General features: G+C 37.5%; 1 protein-coding gene across 6 annotated transcripts in view; it reads right to left on the bottom strand.

Annotated features, from left to right (window-relative positions):
* COL14A1 (collagen type XIV alpha 1 chain) overlaps positions 1 to 21,390 on the bottom strand; it is a 138,178-nt gene that overhangs the window by 39,109 nt on the left and 77,679 nt on the right. For all 6 annotated transcript variants that reach the window (XM_026110069.2, XM_026110071.2, XM_026110073.2 and 3 more), the window contains 12 exons: positions 21,016 to 21,132; positions 18,984 to 19,130; positions 16,717 to 16,791; positions 15,237 to 15,376; positions 13,839 to 13,962; positions 12,547 to 12,690; positions 10,361 to 10,525; positions 8,842 to 8,880; positions 8,467 to 8,605; positions 5,876 to 6,018; positions 4,271 to 4,380; positions 2,437 to 2,595 (listed from right to left, as the gene is read on the bottom strand). In XM_026110069.2, coding sequence (XP_025965854.2) covers positions 2,437 to 2,595; positions 4,271 to 4,380; positions 5,876 to 6,018; positions 8,467 to 8,605; positions 8,842 to 8,880; positions 10,361 to 10,525; positions 12,547 to 12,690; positions 13,839 to 13,962; positions 15,237 to 15,376; positions 16,717 to 16,791; positions 18,984 to 19,130; positions 21,016 to 21,132 — 1,502 coding nt within the window. The remainder of the gene's footprint in view (positions 1 to 2,436; positions 2,596 to 4,270; positions 4,381 to 5,875; positions 6,019 to 8,466; positions 8,606 to 8,841; positions 8,881 to 10,360; positions 10,526 to 12,546; positions 12,691 to 13,838; positions 13,963 to 15,236; positions 15,377 to 16,716; positions 16,792 to 18,983; positions 19,131 to 21,015; positions 21,133 to 21,390) is intronic.

The raw sequence follows: 21,390 nt of genomic DNA, 5'->3' as shown, positions 1-21,390 counted from the left end.
ACTGGTTCACGTGAATAAAGTCAGAATTTTATTTCAAAATAAGTGCTTGCCTGTTTTATTATATGTAATAAGTATTTCCAAGACTAAAAGCATTTCAAATTTCATGAAAATATATCTCATGAAAGCAGAACTTTTCAGAACTGTCCAAAAAAATCCAATTATCATATCAATTCATAATCAATTTCAAAATCTTCTCCATAAAAGAACTTCTGTTGTATACACGGCTTCACAAGTCCTTTAAGGATAGGAAGATATTGGAACAGACTAAATCCCAGTATCCTGTATCCAACAGTGGCGTAAGTGGATACCTAATGGAGCGCAAGACTAAGTCATACTTCTCCCTTATACTCTACTAGCTCCCAAAAAGTTTCAGCTTAGGGACTTTCTACCCCAGATTTATTTTTTCACAGTTAGTAACACCCAATATTTTTCTTTTCCATGAATTTGTCCAGGCTTCCCTAGAATCCAAATACATATAGAGCATCCATAAAGCTCTACGGCAAGGAGCTGACAAATCTACTACCTGTTGTGTGAAAAACTATTCTCTGGTCTCCGACTAGCTTCCTTCCATGTCCACTATTTTTCGTAATAGAAGAAACCAATCTATCTCCACCCATTTCCCTCAAGCTTCTAATGACTTTACAGACCCTTATCATATACACCCCCTGTTGTCTCTTTTCCATACTGAAGAGTCTATTTATTTGAGCCTGCTCTTGGAAACCACTGGATTTTAAATGAAAGACCCTACCCACAAAACGACACTTTCTGATAAAATTTTGCTATAGTAATTGCTCTATGACACATATATGCTCCATGACATAAATTTTAACATTTGAATGCGTTTCTGCTCCTTTGTCAATGGTCTGAGTTTGACAGTGTCCAAAAAAAAAAAAAAAAAAAAAATTGGTGTGCGTGCATAGAGGGACAGAGTATTATCAACCCATTTTACAATGAAGAACTGAGGAAGTGGAAAACAGTATCACTTATTCAAAAACCTGCACCTCTGATGAGCACCTTTAGGACAAGATAATACATCATTTCTTAAATGTGATCTTTCACAGAGGTGCTACTCAGTATGAACAATGATGTGCAGAATAGAGACTTCAAAGAACAGTATTTGGATGCTTTCTCAACCCAGTTATAATTTGGTACATACAATAACACTTAAAGGCATCCAACCAGTACTATGGAGTAAAACTGCATCTTTGGTCCTTATTTGTAGTCTTACGTAAGTTGTACAGTTCATTCAAACAAAACCAGATTTTTCAGTGAGTGGGTAGTTTGACTTATCTTTTATAGATTCCTAGGTTCCAACAAAAGCCACCATTTCTTTCCACTTCTCTTTACAAAGCCTTCTTTAATTCCAAGCTTTTCTAAGTTTCCCTTTTTCTGAGTCTATTGGAATGTGACTACAACAGTTGCTCTGTTTAATTGCCTTTACAGGCTTGATATATTTATTATTATCCATAAACTTGAGGCCTAAAGGCTCTCTTTTGTACAGAGGCTTATTCTCAGGGTATGTGTTTGACTAAACAGAGTTTTTCCATACAATAAAAAGTAAATACACAAACAGGGTTTTTCCATAAAATAAAAAGTATATATGCTTTTGAAAACTCATTCTTATTCAAATCAAGCCTTCAGTTCAAGGTTCACATTCTTTGCTAACCTCATTCTATGGTCAAGAAAGTTGAAAGAAAATGGGCAAACAACACTGCACAGCAAAGAAGCCGTCCGTAGATCCTCACCAGACTGTCAAATCATCTTCAACAACTAACCTACCTGAGAAAAACCAAACATACTTTCTTAAAGATACCTGAGGCAAGATGGGAAGAATCCCATAGCTTGCCATGCAAACCGAATGATCAATTATTGCCTCTAGGAGAATGATTTCAGAGGAATGCAAGGATCTTTCACATTTTTCAATATTTTAATATTTAATGGCTTTAAAAGGACTAGATATATTAGGACAGGGGCTCTTCGGGATAGTCTGTGTCAAACCAGTTCAAGCATTTAATGAACAGACAGAAAGCACTGGGGTTGGTAAAGACTAAGAGGGAATAAGAGCTACCAAGAATAATTATCATTAAACCCAAAATTTAAATGATTTCTGGCAAATGAGTTATACATTGTATTACTCTGTGCAATGCAGAGTGTTTGGAGCACAAGCCATATCTGAGTGCATGTCTGTGTTCCTGTGTGTATTTGAGAATAACACTTGAACAGTGATGGTCTAGCCATGATGTGATTTACTAAAATGGTCAAAAGCAGATTTTGCTCAAGCTGAGAACTCTTACAGGTTCCACAGAATTTCTGAAACATTGCAACTTTTCTGTTTCAAATATGCTTTCATTATACTTCAGCTTAAAAACGCAAAGATCTCAAACACTTGATTTTAGGATTTTTCAAATGATTTAAAGAATTTCTTGTTCTACTCACTGGTGCAGAGTTGTCTCTTGGTCCTCTGGATCTGACCATTCTCCCCAGTACTTCTATGCCATCAGAACTAATATTCCCTGCTGCATTAATGGTCTTTTCACTCACTTGCTTGCAGTCAATAATTATTTTGGCTGTAGTCTTGCTGATAACAACATGCAACTAAGCAAAAGAAAAGATGGTTTAAAATACAGAGTAGCGCATAAAGTATATTAAGTTACTGGGCAAGAGAGGCATTTTCTGAAATCAGCTCCTAATGTTTGCTACCAAAACTGAGAGAATAATCCATAGCAGATGACTTAGCTGACCTCTAGAGGTCCCTTCCAACCCGAATTATTCTGATTCTAATCTGTTTAATGAACTCACCTTATTTCTCTGCTAATGGAACATCTGCGTACAAATTGGCATCTTCCATAATTTATTCAGTAAGAAAATAATTTATCCCTGACAAAAGGCCCACACAAGGTTCATATATCACCCAGATCCCACAGAACTCTTGATTTATGTGGTCATTAATGATTCCTGGGCTTTGTATGAGCCTGCTACATAGGGTTGGATTTCACCAATATATCCTTTATAGTCACTTGCAAAAGCCAAAAGTAAGCAGTAAAATTTACTCAGTAAATTAGACATGACCACACAGGAAAACCTTTCACAGTGAAGTTTCTACACCAAAAAAAAAAAAAAAAAAGAAAAGAAAAAAAAATCAAATCACATGAAACGTGGCACAGAAAAGCAGAGCATAGCAACGAAGCTTCTTCCATCTGCCTTGACTCATGCTGTGCTATCCAGCCCTGATGCAGCAAGGATACACCCAAGCAGCTAGGACAGTCCTAACCACAGTCCTGTCACTAGCAAGTTCTCAGTTCAGCAAAGGAAACAGCAGTTCTTTTGGGGAAGACGAGATGAAGAGCAGGCAGAAATAGAGCAGCTGCTCTAAGCTGGTGCACTACGAGGAGATCAGAGCCCAAGGTGCAGGGGAGAACAGCCATGGACAAGTTCTGTAGCTATTTTGCTCCAGGCTAAGCTGGAACTAAATGACTGAAAAGCAGCTATGAATTTGGCCTCTTGTGCCTTTCAAACCCCTGTATAGCCTGGTTCACCACTCAAAATGTAGAAGAATACATAAAAGGAGAATTTGCTAAGGGCTTATATGTTTCTTCACTTAGACTCCTGCTCTGACCTGCCTTCTCTCTCTCTCTCTCACCATCAACTAAAAAGGCAAAGTTCACCTGCGTAAATAGTATCCCTCAATCCACAGTCTCTTTTTTGTTTAGGGAAGGTAGAAACATCAGGAATAAAAGCGAACAACAAAGCCTCCCTCAACAAATTTGTGCCACAACCCCAGCATTACTTCATCTGCTTTTGGAAGGAATGTTATGAGATCTCTAACAGCCAAGGAAAGTTCAACATGGCATAGCCCTTAAAATATGCTTAAAAATAACAACACCAGTCCAAAGAAAAGGGGGGGTGGGTAATTATTTCTTGTGGATTTTTTTTTTCATTTTAGGTGACATTTCCCAGCCAAACTTTCAAAGAAAAGCCTAATTTATTTCTAAATTACTTTTCAAGGCAAGAGTTTTTAATCAACTCTAAAATACAAGCACAAAGCATGAAATCAGAATTAAACACACCAGAGTCACCATATAACACAAATCATTTGTTTAATGTTAAGTTAATATTGCAAAGAGCTTTAAGATGCTTTGGTAGACGATTTTGAATAAGTAAAACACCTTTCTTTTGTCAGTGGCCCATCACATGCAAGAAGATTTCAAAACATAAAAAAGGAACTCCAAAACCTTTATCCAGAGTGTATTTTTCTATTACCATTACTAACCTTATGAAAACTCCCATAAAATATCTTCCGTATTTCAGGACCTTCAAAAGTTACAGTTTGAAAATCTCCTTTGTAGTCATAGTTAAAGAAAGTCAGAGTTTTACCACCATCTGTGTGAGAATTAAAAAGAAGTGTTCAGTGTAAAAGGAGGAAAAGGTTCAATATATTAATTGGCAGGGTCAAATTTGTTAACAAAGAAGATCAAAGATGCCAGTAGTCTTTTTTAAGACAAGTTATTTAAAAAAATGTAAAAAGAGTTGCGTAGAACAGTTTAAAAAAATCATTTTGTTCACCATTTTGAAATTTGGTTATGAATGAAAATTAATTTTGTCTGGAAAAAAATGTACACATTAGAAACACTGGGTTACATTTGAGGCAGTTCACCATTTTGCTTCAAATTTAGAAATAAATATAATCCAAAAGCTCTTCACAGTACTTAAACAAACCCAGCCCAAATGCCCCTAGCTTAAGAAAAAGGCCAGAAGCAGTTCTGTGGCCCAGTGATACTCCTCTGAACTGCTGCAAGTCCTAAGTGGCTGCAAAACTATTTCTTAATTTTCTAGGTAAATCTGAGTTGGGTTGTTTGCTGAATGTGATCCTAATCTGAGCATTCCCAGACAGCATGATGTAGTGTCTTTCACCAAGGCACATTCTTACCTTCATACACCCATGCTGCACCCGACTGTAAGCCGTTAGACTTGTCAATTTATTGGCTTGCAAACAAATGTCAATAAAACGTGCTCATATGTGATCTACTGGCCCAAAAGTAACACAGAAAATCTCAAACAATCTCAAAACACAGAAATGATTTTTCCTAGTTAGAGAGGAAGAACGGGCCAATAGTTGGGAGCCTACCTCATGCTTGCCGACCCCATCCCACTCTCCCACCAGCTCTCTCTGGGACTTGGGCAAGAACCGAGGCTCAGATCCTCAAGCTATAGAAGCCTTATCCTCAAGCCTTAGTCCCACCTATTTCAAGGCAACATATCTAAAAATATCTAAGAAAGATGGAAAAAAAAGTACTAATATATCTCTTTTAAGAAAAATTGGCAGCTATAAAGAACAGCTATCATAGTATCTATGTCCTTTCAACAGTAAATATTGAAACATTCTAAATTACAATTCCCATTTTACAGCTGTGGAAAACAAACCAAGTAGAAGAGAAGAGAGTCATCAAGAGTTCATGTCTCTAGCTCTAAGTCTGCTATCCACCAGGCTGCATTGCCTCTGCATATATCCTGTTCTCAGTCCCACTGGCATATAACAAGACAGACACTATTAGAACCAGATCCAGAGCAGTGGAAATTTTATAAGCAAATGAACAGGAATCAGAGCTCAGTTATATCAACTTACATCTAGTACAACTCTCTGGATTTCAGTATCATTACTCCCAGTTTACTGCAGTGTGCTCAAAATTTGACTCTAACTCCAAATTAATCTCAAGTATATTTAATGTTTTAAAAATCCATTAGAGACCATCACCTTCAAGATTCAGGTAGTTGTTCTAGTAACATATTAAAACACTAGGAATAAACAATGTAGTCACAGAATGAATCAATCATACACTCAAGAGAAAAAATCAAGGATAAGGTACAAAATACATACTATCTAAAATAACTCCAACCAGTGGTTCATATTCTTCATTCAAAATCTCCCAAAGAGCAAATGGCTCCTCAGGTGTGTCGGGAAGTATACGAAAGAGAAAAGTAATGGTGTAATCAGAAGGGAGGCCTTCAGGATGCAAATACCTGCAAGAGAAGCAATGCTTTATAAACTGAAGCACGCATCAAATCACCAGTGCTCACTGAAAGTATTTTCAGTTATTCCATATTTGTCTTTGGACCCAAGAGTGCGAAGCAATATGAATAAGTGTAAGCAAAACCTACGCTCTGAGAGATATCAAGAGAATACTCGTGGAGAATGCAAGAGTGTTCCTTTCTTTTGAAATTTACAAAATTGGCCTTAATTTTTTTAACTTAAAATTTGAAGTTCAAATCTGAATTCAGTTTGAAGTAAAGCTGAAATGAATACATGAATTAAAAAAAAAAGGTATCCTATTGCAAGACCTCTGTTTTTGTCTGGTTTAACGGACTATGAGAATAAAAGTTATTTGGAAGACCAATGGCGATAGAAGTATCCTTTGCTGTTAAGCCATCACTAATAGATAGAAACCCTTCAGGAACAACAGAGACTGTTACAGGAAGCTTTATAAATTATAGGGAATGTAGCTTATACTTTTCAAAGCCAACATGTTACAAAGTGCAGTCAAAACAGACTGTGAATATGGAAATACAATCTGGTCTCCTAGAATTTTTGCAAAAGGGATAGGAAGTTTATGATATAAGAGAAGTATGTTATTGGATTTCATTTCCTAAAGTTTGGATTTGTTATTTAGTACTTCCAATTTAACTGAAGCTTTGGTTAACAAATCCCAAGGTGGGACATATGGACAAGGAAACGTCTGAAATTACTGCCTGTATTTTGAAAACATTAACTACTCTGATGCCTTAAAATTATTGAAGAGAGTTCTAAAGGAAGCTTGAAGAGGTTATTTAATCTATTCCTTGTCCCAAAGCATAAGCCATTCTATCCAAAGCATTTCTTACACTTATAAGATGCATAGATATGAATCATACTGGCAAAAGAGTTAAATGTGCTCTATGATTAATATAATCCCCATCGCGGTCTGTGGATGACCAAAGATAACACAACACTGTACACTTCCCAGAGAGAAAACAGAGATGGAATTGAATAGGTAAAAGGACAAAGCCTTGCAGTACACCATTATAAAAAAAGAGCAATGGAAGGAGAATTCAGTAAGCGGGATGGGGAAAACACAGGGTTTGGGCATGCAGAGCTCAAAAAGAAGAATAACATTAATGATGTTCAGTGCACCGACAAGATGAGAAAGAAAATGGTATTTTTCAGACGTACCTGTAGATTATCAAAAGAAGGGTATTCTCTGAACCATGAAAAGGACTGAAAGCTTAATGAAGCAGTCAGTAAGCTTGTGTTGGAGTGGTAGCTAGAGAAGACCATATAAATGCAGCAGATCCAATTAGAAAGATGCAGAAAGGGAAACAGAGAAGTGAGAAATGCTAATCCCTGTAAATTCTCTTTCCTCTAATCCAGAAGGAATCCAAACATGGAGAGGCTGTCAGTGTGACACAGCTCCGAGAAGTATAGCTCCAGCTGGAACCTAACAGGATAATCATGCGAAAAGACTAAGACGGCATCTAAAATAAACTTTAAAGGCCATTTCCCACTGTTGTTCTTTCTATCAGCTAGAGACTAGTTTTTAATCAATTCCTCTCATGTCTAATCCAGTATGGCTATTGTTTTCTCTGGTACCACTTAACAGAAAATGGGGGACTGGACTGGAGGAACCAAGCACAACACATGCACTCCTCAGAGAAAAAACAGACAGTTTCCCATCACTTCATTTCTGAGGAAGGGTCTGTAAAAGTTCTATGGGAGGATTCTTCATCACCTCCTCCCTCTCTCTCCCAGGACACAGTCCCAGTTACTGAACTATGTCCCGGCTCCCAGGGAGGTACTGGAAGGTATCCACAGAAACTCATTTTAGCATAGGTGTTAGGAAAACTGTCTAATCCAGTGGGATTGAATCCAGACGATAATTTTCCTCTATAATCAACGGATAGACATAGACGTATGCAGAAAGTGACTGAACACCTAAATTAGGTTCCCAGTCTCACTCGCACTCCATAGATGCTCCTTCCTCTTCAACTCACCATAGGAAAGTGCAGGTAGATAAGCCTTACTAGACTCACATCAGCCTCTGTAAACAACTTCAGCTGATGCTCTTCTTCAAAATGGGCAATTCTACGCTCTATGACATCTCATTCTGTTTTACAGAGGCACCTTTCACAAACTGTGAAGTACTGGAATCTGCTACAACATATGTCTATACAAAATTTCTCAGCACCAAACTGGCACAAGCCTGAAAGTGGCTCATATTGGAAACCCAAAAGAGCAGATGGGCTTACCTGCTTTTATCCCTGACTGTTATTTTTGAATGAAACTAGTTGAGGATCCAGCAAACACTTTTTCTATCCATTATCATAACACAGATAAACTAACCTCTCTGCTCTTCTGACATGAAAATGCTGATCCTTAAATGAATAATCACCCACACGGGACAGTTATCTTTGGAAAAATTTTATGTTAATACATACTTTGTAGGCTGGGATACCAGAGCATCCTTGTGCAGTCTGTAACAGGGGTAAACATTAAATGTACCAGGTTCCATTGAAACCCCTTCCACGGCTGAAAACTCCTTTTCGACCAAACCAAACATTTCCATCATTTTAAATCCTGGAAGGCATCAAAATAAACATTCTATTAATTTAAATTAAATTAATACTGCATTATAGGAAAGAAAAAAAGAAAGACAAAGTCAGTCACATCAAAGAGTTTTATATCACCATCTGTTTACCAGCTGTTAACCTAAAAGGGGAATACATATGCAATTTATTGCCTAATATAGTGAAAATCAGGTAATGAAAATGATTCCATAAATCAGAAACAAAAACGAACACAAAATACCATACCTGCAAAATTGTTGCCATCCTTAAATACCAATGGGCAAGCTGGAAAAGAATGAAAGATATGTTTAAGGTTGTTGGAGTGTCCCACAGGGTCAGAACAATGGTCCATGCAGCTCAGTACTCTATCCCCAACAGTGAACCTGCATTCAAAACCTCTTGTGGCAAACACACTGCCTGCCCAGTAAAGAAAACAACTTCTTTTATTGCATTTCAATCAAGCACCCCCTAGATCTATAGTTGTTAGGTTTAATGAATGATACCTTCGCATTCACCCTATCTACCTTCTCCATGAACTTGTAAACCTCGATCATATCCTCTTTTAGTCTTCTGTCTCCAAAGGGAAGAGTCCCAGCCTCTAAAGTGTTTCCTCATGAGGCAGCAGCTTCTCCAACCCCAACCCAACTCCAGTTCCAGCTCAATCACTTTAGCTTCTCTTCTGCGTACCTTTTCAAACTCCACAATAGCCTTCATGGGAGACACAGACCAGCATTGCACACAGTCCTTAAGATGGGTGCACGCATTTTAAAAAGCTGCAAGCCTGCTTTTTATTTCTTTTCTGGCATGAAAGAAGGCATACTAATCTCTTCCAGGGAAGGTGCCCTTGGGAAACAATGAGCCTAGATGCAGGGTGTCAAATATGGCATTCCAGAGCACTCATAACAGGAGGTCATTTTTGAAATACAAGTCTAAATGACCAATAAATATTACTGTTCAGTATTCTCAACTTTCAAAGTTCTCTCTACTATTGTAACTAGCGTTTAAGGTCAAAAAAAAAAAAAACCAAAAAAAAGAAGGAAGGAAGAAAAAAAGAAAAGAATTGACAGGACACAAGCAACACTCATATGTTTCCCAGCTCTGATAACTCAGTCCCATGCACAAGTACTCTTTAGAATCACAAGTGATTCACACTGCCTACTTCCCAGCCTATCTATCAGGAAACATATTGAGGGCATACCCCTAGGAGCGTGTGGATCATTGACCTTCAACCATTAGGTATTGTTGCAGAATGTCTTTCCATTTCATAAAAAGCCTAAAGAATGGCATTTTCATAGATTTGAAAGTGTTTTGGCCTGTTCTGTGCTTTCTTTTAGGCTACACCTTTTCTAGTTTCTACAATAATATAAGCATTAAGATTTTGCTCCCTATTAATAAATTAACAATGTGATTTGAACAATAATGAACGTAGCTAACTCAGGTCTTACATCTTGTTAAAGGAGTATACAAAATAAGAATGTAATTAACTTTTAATGACTAAATGCTGAACCATTTACACTATTTTAAATCCACAATAACTTTTCGACAACGTCTTTTGGATTTATAACAAACAACCATTAATGATTTTGAAGTACAGCACCTCCACTTCCTTAGTTCTTCATGGAAATAAGATTAGCGTTACAATATCTGCCTTAAATTACAGCAAAAAGATCCCTTTACAGGTATTCATACAGAAAATTAATATTCACGGGAAAAAAAACATATTTAGCACTTATTTTGGAAGCAAGAATAAGTCAAAGTGACTAACTTGCTGATGCAGTTTCACAGACAAAAGTGATCAGTTCATCTTCAATCTTTGTAAAGGCATCAAAGTCATCCACAAAGAAGACATGTCTTTCACTGGGCTTGCTGCCAATATTAACTAGCTCTGAATAGTCAGCATCAGCAACTCCAATAGCAAAAAAGCTGAAACCTGTAAAAGAAAAAAGAGCACTCTTGTGAATCATTCTTCTGAAGAGTGGAAACATGAACAAAACAACTGTATTTGCACTGGCTCCTTTCCTGATCAAATACCAAGGTGGAAATTTTATTATTTTCCTATAACACAGGAAAATTCATTCATATATGCTAAAATAAAGGCAATACAGTCTCTGTGAGATTTCTAAAATTTTTCTTTTGGCTGTTTGAATGATTAAGCCGTTAACTGAAGTTAATGCTTAACTGTTTTCTTGGAGACAGCTAAGATTATTCAGTTGTTTGAAGTTTTAACGTGTGTTTAAATACTTTTCTGAATTAATGCTGTACTTGTATTATGCACAAAAATTCCCATGTATCAAATACATCATAAACACAAAGCAGAGATATTAATTTCCTGTAGGTTTTTTTTTTAAAACAGATTTTGTTCTATGTCATGCATTCATCAGAGTTTTAAGCTACTGCTTCTCATGTCATTAGCAATTAAACTCCATCAGTTGAATCTGCTCTATATATTCCACATGAATATACTTTGAAACTTGACTCCGATTTAAAAAATGTAAATGAAATGGGAATCATATCCTATATGTTGAGGAACAGCAAATTAACAGAACGTTCTTCAACATTTTCTTTTCCATAAAAGGTAAAGAAATGACCTGTCTACATCAGGCTGAATATTGGCAATGGACATATTGTTCCTGTATGTCCACTATCAAACTGCTCAGTCCCAAACTTACTCTTAGTCAAGCAGTCTTTTCTTTAAATTTGAATGAGGCCCAAGGGACATTCTTAACATTTATTTATCACCTTTTAGCAGAACAAAACTATCATTTATTATATTATAACAGCACCTCCATGCCCCATCCAAGATCAGCACCTCTTCATGTTAGTCTCCATCTATGAGTATCTCCGAGAGTAAGTAGTCAGTACCTACTCCAACATATCTGCAGCCTAAGCAAACAACATGCACAAAAGGAAATGGAAGACTGGAAGTTGTTTGTCCAAGGTCACATATCCCAGTCAGCAACTGAATTCCCATCACATGCCCTCTCCTTTCAAGGACACTGCCCCTCTAATAGATAATAAGGTATCTGCAAGACTTTTCTGAGTGCTGAACACTTTTGTTCAGCTTACACAGAGACACTAATTTAGTCACAAAGTTGGGATTTGTGTTCTTGATTGCCACTTCCAACAAGTGATACGTGCGCTGTTATTTTGTGGTATGATTTTATTTACAAAGGCACAGCACTCAGTATCTAGTAATTATACAGGCAGACAACCAAGGTCAGTGATTGCACTGAGTTTCAGGAGCCAATAATATATATTGATAACTTCATAGTTGCCAAATCTAAAGGCAAATAAAAAAGTACAAATGTATTTTTTCTTAAATCTCCTCACATCAAACAGATCATAGCTTTTTTTTTTTGCCCTTTAGTTCTATTCTGTGCAGCACCTGTGCACTTTGGGTTTTGATACAAAGCTCACTAACAGACGTTTCTACATAACTGACCTAATTCTCATGGTTAGAAACACAGCACTGTGTGATAGTTTAAAGCACTAAAATAGTCATTTTAAAAAAAAAAAATCCTAAAGGTAATTAGTATGAGACAAGCAGCAGCTCAGAACCAGTAAAAGAACACACGGAAGAATCTTCAAAAGAACTCTTGTACAGAGAACAAAACAGTTCAATTTTCTGGTAATCATGAAAGTACACTTCACAGCTCACAGTGCATATTCTCAGGATCATTCTCAGGTCTTCTAAATACTTCGTCATGTGAGCAATCCCATTGAGTGCTATGTGGTTTTAGAACTGCCTCCAAAATGAACAACAATAATGTTAGTTACAAAAAATAATCTAGAAACTAACCATACTCTAGTGATCTTCTGAGTTTCTCAGCATGTGCTATCTGCTTTATTTCAAGTTGGAAATCCTCTGGAGCGTTATCTCATGTCCAAACTTAGGTAATTATGATTAATGAGAAGAAGGAAAATGTGATAGTTCTTAAAACTACTTTTTACCATCTAGTTGCATCTCTCTGGAGACTTTGTTCACATCGTCCTGTGATCGCCCATCAGTAATAACGACCAATACCTTGGGAATGCCCCTTCTCATGCCTGCCTCACCAGTAAACAAGACTTCTCTTGCATGCTTAATGGCTTTGCCTGAAACAGAAAAGATTGACAACATAGTTTGAAATAAATCCAATTTCTATTGGCTTCTCATATCATATGTTAGATACCAATAAAAGCAGATAACCCCATATAATCTGTCTCAAAAGTGCCTACCCAGAACTATGATTAGATACATGAATAATTATTGAGAGACTGAAGAATGCTGAGCACCCAGCTATGAACAGATGTTGGGTGCCCAGCAGTATGTAAATTAGGGCATTCTGCAGTTGTTAAAATAAAGATTTAGAAGTTTGATTTTGATCCATATTGAAAATATGATGGCTTCAGCCATCAGTTTCTTCAGTCTAGAAGGTGGAGTTCAAAAACATGACCCATTTGAGAAAGGGTATTCTGTGCAGGTTAGAGATAACAAAAATCTTCCCCTACTGGACTGCAGGGCACAGACAAGGCAACAACTGAAATGTGCCACTGTAGCATTTTCTGGAGTAAATGGAAAACGTGTCATTCTGATCCTACTGAGATTTGATGCAATGCAACAGCTGCAAGAAATTTCTGTGCAATCTGAGAGTAATAAAACATACGGTTCCAACTAAGACAGATTTTAACCCCTTCAGTAGTCATCTTTAATTTCTTCACATCAGAGAGCTTTCCTAAGGGGCTAATTAAAATATAACTACATTCAGTTAACAGACCTCTTCCCTTAGCCCGAAGTCCTAAACATACCACTGAGGCTTAACTGTCCTGGCTTATAACCAAACAGACCCTCCACTCTGTCGACTGTTTTCCTACATGCTCTGCAATCTCCCTCCCACCTTCTCTCCCTTCTCACTTTTCCACTTGCCAAGCTGATTTCATATTACTCCCCATTTCACCTTCCCCAATTCCCAAAGTCAGTCAGTTCTGCCCACCTCCCTCTCTCCCTCCCTCCACTGATCCTTGACCCCACTGTCAGTTAAAGACCCAGAAGCAGGGGGTGAAACCCATGAACTGCAGATTCCAAAGACTTTCTAACCAGGAATATAATACACTTCAGAGCCCAACCTCTCATCTCCAGGGTGGAGATACTGTATCATTGCTGCTTTTGCACTGACATCCTAAACCGCTTAGCAAATGGAAAAGAAATGCTGCAGAGAGCGCAGTAAGGAGAAAGTGTGCATCACAACCACGACCTTTCTCACCTGTTTTTGTATTTCCTCCTTTGTAAGCTATGTGCTGAATAGCCTCAAGAAGAGTCTCTTTTGTTTTGTATGCATTCAATTTAAATTCTGTCCTGGGATCATCACTGAATTGGATTATTGCCACCTGTGCACATAGAAGATATGTTCATTATTAAAGCACCACCCAACGTATAAGCAAAGAGTAAGTGAATCAGCAGATTTAAAACAAGAATTTATCTTGTGACTCTGCTTCACTCTTACATTGAAGCCAGAACATTCTTTATTTTTTAAAAAGCTTTCACTAAATAAAGCTTAATTTTACTCTCTGCAGCTTTGGCAACCACTTAATGCATTCTGGTTTCATTTTGCAGCAAACAGGATGAGAAAAGTAATACCCACCTTGGCAAAAGCACTCCCTCTCCAGCCCAAAAGCATAATCCTAGTTACAGTTACTCATACACAGAACTGCAGGGACTTTATTCAGTCTCCATCAATGAATAGTTATACATCAGCAACTTACAGTTAAGGGAGCAATACTGAAGCAAGTAACAGAAATAGCTTAAGACCACATTCCAAGACATTGCCTCTCCCAAATATGCTGCTACATGAGTCTACTCCGTCTATTTCAATATGACATACTAAGCCCCTGCAATTCACAAAAGATGTATTAAACTTCATATTCTATAAGTGGTGTCCCTGATTTGAAAGGGGACATGCATATTCTCCTCATAAGCATATTCACATGCTTAAATTAAGCATGAGTGTACGTGAGGTTTCTGAAGCACCATGGACTACATTCTGGAAAATAGCCAGACTGCAAGACACAGCAAAAATTGAACTTTCTTCAGGCTTTGCAAAAATTAAAAATCATTTTCAATGCTATCCCAATCTGCATATTAAACAGGTAACACTTAAAACAGAAAAACATTTGCAAATAGTCTTTTCTGGAGCAGATTCAAACATCTTTCTCTACAAGCTATACAAACACATCAATAGCACAATCACTGTAAATACAATACTTTGAACTTTGCATATTTTGTATCCATATGATTTTAAATAAATGAACCTTTAATTTTCCTTATCAAAGCCATTTTTATCTTATTTAGAAATAAATAACCACAATGAGTACTAAAACCAAAAACATTAACACAACCTAAATCTCACTAGAAATCTGTAGGGGAGACTAAACTGATTTTTAGCCTTCACATTGTTAGCAAATTTCATGTCATGAATTTCACCATATGGTGTATATAAAATAAGATATTAAAAAAAAAAAAACCCTGCTGTCATGAAATAGTTTATATTTTCAAAAGACCCGAGAAAGGATGCCAAATACTTTTTGATTCATTTCACTCCTGGTGCTAGTCTAAAATGCCCTGACAAGTGCACGTTCTCTCCCTCTCTCTACAAGTTGATTACCTGCGTTCCATCAGGACCAATCTTATCCAAAGCTCCAACAGTGCTATACAGGAAGTTAATTATTTTATTGAAATTGTCATCTCCAATGCTCCATGACCCATCCACCAAGAACGCTAGGTCAGCTTTGGCTGCTTTGCACACTGAGAAAGAACAACAAGTATTTGGGAATAAGAGCAATGCCTTAACTCCTCATGAAATCTAATAAATCACTTAAGAAAACATAACTGTCATGAAAACCCTTTTTTTTTTTTCCAAGTTAGTTAATTACTAATACTAAATAAGGCTTTAGACTAGCAAATGGACCTGCTGGCATTGATTTCAGTGCAGGTATAGAACCAGTTGAGCTCTGCAAGGGGTGAATAGTCCACACTGGCAGATTCTATCACAGACCACAGCTTAAGGCCTTAAGAGTTCTTTAAAAAATGGCTAAATATTTTTATTTCTATGGAGGCTGTTAAATAAAGTTACATATGCACTTACGCAGTCCCAGAGCCCAAAAGGAATCCCAAGATGAGCTGTGGAGCTTCGCTATAGAAACTAGTCCATGCAAAAAGTTACACTAAGATCTGTAATGCCTGATGTTACACCCTTAATTCTGTTATTTAGGAGCAATTGAAGTTTCCCCCATCTCATCTTATTCCAGCATGCTCCTACGCAAAATGGCCTATAGAGTTGTACTCCTGCTCACACAATTTTCTCATTACAACAAGGAATCTCCAATGCATTACAGAATCCAAATGTACTGCTAGGGGTCAGAAACAGAGAGCCTCAAAGGAGGGTTAGTTTTTGAACATGTTTTGTCTTGAAGAGTTGTTCACCAAAATCCAGCAGATGCGACAGGAAGATATATACCTGTATTTCTGGTTTTATGCTCATCACTCTTCTTTGCATTAAAAAAAAGCATTTGCTGCTATGCAAATCTAAAACATGCACACAATGTCTTTTTTCTGTACTTATGGATTAAATCCTCCATCACTGTAAGTCAGTTTAGTACACCAACTTCAGGCTGAAGGATTTGGCCTTCTGTCTCCAACAACAACACTCTTCTCACAGAAATATCTGAGACCCTATATAGCACAGTACACGTTGAAATGATAAATAGAAGTCTACATTTAAAGAGGAGAGGATGAACATGGCAATGCTTTTCTCATTACCTAAAGTAGACATATTTTTAAAAATCAAGCTGTTTTAGAAGTTTAATTACCCCTATGACAGCTGCTTCATTACAAAATATGTATGGTTTAGGAGCTCCGGAAAAAGAAAATCCACGGACATTAATGCTCCTTCCTGCAAATTTCAACAATAGAATAATGGACGGCAGATTATTGGCTCATTACATTTAAGCCAGCTGCCTTAATAGTACAGTTGTAGCAAATGTTTTTTGAAATCTGACCCTTACATATCTAAAATAGTATCAGAAGTAGAAAGCCATTGCATCAACACCCTAAAATTGTTCGAAAACCACACACGCAGCACTTACCCTCTTTCGCAGGAGGGATTGTAGGTGGTGGAGGTGTTGTTGAAGGAGAAGTTGGCGGCTGAGTTGGAAACGGTACTGGTGAATACAAGGAAGGAATATCAGAAAATGCTTAAAGAAAAGCCCAATCTATTTTAACTATATAAGACACAGCATTTTCTATTCACCTCTACGTTTTTAGATTCATTTCTAACCAACTAGTTAGGCAATTGAAGAGGTAGGTGAGGGCGTGCATGTAACGTCCTCTTCTACTGACCACCCAAAAAAGGATATCACTGTTAAAACCAAATAATGGCTGCATTTCTGAAAGTGGTGTGAATGACACAACATGTTACTGAACCACAACAGAAACTGCCCCTTTCTTAGTTTCCTCAGTGTAGCAGACACTGTGGCAGCCCCTCCTTTACCAAAAGGAAGATTTTCCTGAGTTCACCAGAAGACCTTATCATCTTTTCCAGCTGAAATGAGGTTCCTAGAACAACTCCACAGGACTGTGAGTCTGTTGTCTGATGCCTAAGACTTTTACTAAGGTTGCTATACAGAGTTCCTAAAACTGGTTCCTCACCCTTCATATAAAGATAAGCTTTGGAATGACAACCTCTCAGAAATCTAGCTGAATACATACATGATCACTGTTTGACAGCTTTGCTGAATGTAAGAGCTTTGTTCAGTGAATTTCAATAAAGTTTTGGCTGAGCTCTCAAAGATACCATGCACATGCTTGATTTCCGCATCTATAGCTCAGGAAAAGTTCCCACTTTTGTCCAACAACATTTTTTCCAAATTTTTCAATGCAATTAACATAAGAAACAACAGGTGATGTAACTAAACATTGTTCCTTCAAGACTGTACTTGGTGTTTGCTATAATATATGAGTTATGTTTATAGTTAGACAATGGATAGAGTTGGATAGAACCAGCTTGGGAAAGACACCTATCCTGGGGAAAGATAAGTGCCATTCAGCACAAGACTCATCTCCACATCCAAGTTCCCTCCCTTTGAAATCAACAGGAGTTTTTCCATGGGCTTCAAGAAGGCAAAGGGCCAAGACTCCAAAACACCTCCAAATAAACTAATGCCTGGGGACCTCCACAGACACAGAAAGGCCAGGAGCTTCCATTTGGAAGGTGTCACAACTGCAGTAAGGCAACTCAAAAGCTTTCAGCACCAGAGAGGTACAGGCCAATCTGAACAGTTCATTTTTCTGATGTGATACAGTAATTCTTCTACATGATAAACTATCTTCCTCAAATCAACTTAAGGCCGATGTCTGGTATCCCCTTAAATGGGGAATGCACAGGCCAAGGTGGGAATTTCTGATTTCTCTTAACTCCCCTAACTGCCAAGCGCAGGGAACACATTTTGCCAAAAGCAGCAGAATCTTGGCCTGTTCCTCACTGCCCTAAGAGTGAGGATGACAATGAGGGTTGGAAAAATGAGAAGTGGGAGTCATGCATCTGTGCAATTGTCTCTTATGTGAAACCATAGGTATGGGAGGGTCAGCTTGAAGGGGAAAATGATAAAAATGTGTACCCTGAGAGAAGGGTAAGAGCACTGTGACATACAGTAATGTAGTATGAGAAGCAGCATATCAGCTGGGTTGAAAATGGGCTAGAAGAAAGGAAGAACGATATTAAAATTTTTTATTTCATTCTGCCCATTCTGTATTTTGTTTCGCAGTATTTCAAACCCATGAAAGCAGGATCCTGCCTTCATACATGTCTGTGAGGTTTTTCTGCATGCTTTGTGTATCTGAGAATTAAAAAAGATACTTCTTCTTAAAGTACATAAGTAAATTGGGTATCAAAGCCCCATTTAACTTTAAATTACTCAGACACCGGACAAAATTTTAGTAAAGGACAAGAGTTGCCAGATACAAAACTTTCTGTTTCTCTGTTTGTTTCATTTCTTTACCTTTTTTTTTTTTTTTTCCTCCTTCTCACAGAGTCACAGATTTTAAGAAAATCTCCTAAAGGGACATTTAATTAAGGGAGGTAACTCGTACTCCCTGTTTCATTCTCAATAAGAAGCCCAACACAGTTGCTGAATGTGAATACTGACTTCACAAGTAATACGCAGCAATTGTATAAGAATCAGCTGGAGAAAGCAGCCTTTTGTGAACTTCTGCGGAGGAGTCACAATGTAGCTAAAAAATTAAAAACTCAGCTAAAGGAAACTCCACAGTAATAGCATATTTGAAGCCAAGGGCAAGAAACTAGAAGTAATCAAACATTATCATTGGTGGCTGAGTTCTGATCAATTTTACTTACATGTTGTTTCCATGATGCTCACAGCAGGGCCCTCTATCTCCTGAAGCTGTGTATGAACACTGATTTTATACTCAGTGTCAGGCGTTAGCTCAAAGAAACAATGCCTAGGTGTTCCTCCACCAAGATTTACCTCTTGCTTTCTTCCATCTGGAATCATACAAGACACCATTAAAACACCTTTTCCTATCCTGTTTTATTGGATGGTGTAACATAAGTCTGAAATTAGAAGGGACATGATACTAGATGAATGGCAAGTGGTAGACATTAATTAATAAGCCACAAGGTGACTTCTTTCTGGAAATTCACCTCTGTGCAGAGGCTTCTGCAACATTTCTGCCTTCATATTAAGTAGAAGCTGAGGGATGTGTCATTTGCAGAGAAAAAAGATGTATTTCACCCCATGCACTGAAGTTAATAAAAACACTAACACAGTCATCAATGGGCTTTGGATCTGGTCCTGAATTATCAGTGTCTAATGAGGACTTGTTGCATTTTGTAATTCTACTGAAGTCTTTGTCTAGGCCTCTGGTTCTCAGAGCCTGTAATGTGCTTAGTAATTGCAGGTGGGACTGAATTAGATACTGTGTTCCAGCTTCCACTAGTAACCACTTAACATGGTGGTTAAGGAACAGCATTTATAGCATTCATAGCATTCCAAAATTAATTCGGTTAAATTCTCAACTGCAAAACACGTCTACAATTGAAAAAGTCTGAACACTTGAAATAGCATAAAGCGTATTTTAATAGTAAGACGAAAACCTTCAGCACAATTCATAATCTGTAGCAGAAGGAAGCATTACAGTGAAACACAAGCAATTGATCTCACATTCTACAGAGGAGACATAAAAATGCCAAACGGCCATTCATTGCCAAGGAAAAAACATCTGATGCTTATCAGGAGAGGCTGCATTAGTATAAAAATAATTGATCACTGCCTGAAGGGGACAAATCTGATAATCTGATGTTAATAAGAAGCAAGTGTTCACACTTTTGTTCATTCTATTCATATTTGGGCTCTCTTGGCTCAATTAAAACAATTCTGGCAGTTCTATATGATAAGGAACACTGTACCAAGAAAGCAGAATATTGGCTGGCTCCAAATAAGAAGAAAATCAGTGCTGCTTTGCGCCAGCAAAGATCTGTGCTTTCTGCACTTGTCTGTATTCCAGGCCTTCAAATAAACCACATCACCATCCATTTGCCATACCACAAAAAAGATCATTATTTTTTGCATTCAAATTAGTATTACTTTTCAGGATAGCTTTGATAGATCTCATTAGAACTTACTAAGCTTCTCACAAGTTATCCAAGTATCTAATTTGTCACCATTAAAAACTCTTTCACATCTACTGGGGATAAGAGAATTAGTCTACATAAATAGTGACTTTCTTCATAACCTCTTCTGGCTACACTGAAAATCACAGTGAGGTTATAATTCACTTTCTATACAGTCTGTGCTAAAAGGGTTAAGACACCATGTGTTGCCACATAAAAATATCTCATGCTTATCTGGATGAGTAAGACTACTACAAACTATAATTAACCATCAACTGAATGAGAACAGACAAAACTGGACCCTGGCCTAACTCTGAATATAGTCTGGAGTCAATCAGAGCTTTCCCCACCCTTCTATCCTCAAGTCCCTCCTAACCCTACAAGACTAACATCTACAGAGCGATCACTGACGCTTTATTTAAAATCTTGGATGTATTCAGTTTGTCCTCTATCCATCTTCTCTCCCTCATACCAGCAATAAGCTCAGGTAATCACCTATCTTCTATTGATAGATACAACTCCCTCCCATCAACGGGGCATCTATTTGATCTAAAATGACAGGAATGCTACTTCCATTCCTGAAACTTTTAATGTGTAGACAACTCTCTCTTCTCTCCATCCTTTCCAGTCTTTCAGCAGCCAGTCTACAGGTCTGACCTCATGCAGTTTCTTAACTCATACAATTCAATTCTCTGGTACAGCAGCTGTAGCCTAACCCAGTACAGCAGAGTGCATATTGAATGATTTAGTAACTTACCCACAAGCGATTCTATAACTACTCTATATGCAGTAGCATGTCTGTGAAGCTGCCACTGAGCACAGAGACTAGTCATGCGGACTTGGTATGCATCCAGATTTGTCACACCCAAGTACACTGAAAATTAATTATAAAAAAAATTAGTAGATTTACTCCTCTAATAAGACATGCAAGAAAAAAACTGACAGAAGAACTACAGTGAAACACGTCAATTCATTTTTAACAAATAATTTCAATAGCTGCTTCCAAAAATGCTGTCCAGAAAATCCAAAAAAGGAAGAAAAAAATATATACACACACACACATATATATATATACACACACACACACACACACATATATATATACACACACACACACATATATATATACACA

This window comes from Dromaius novaehollandiae, chromosome 2 (assembly GCF_036370855.1).
Source record: "Dromaius novaehollandiae isolate bDroNov1 chromosome 2, bDroNov1.hap1, whole genome shotgun sequence".
NCBI lineage: Eukaryota > Metazoa > Chordata > Aves > Casuariiformes > Dromaiidae > Dromaius > Dromaius novaehollandiae.
Note: the sequence above shows the minus strand (reverse complement) of the source record. Positions and strands in the feature narration are given on the sequence as shown.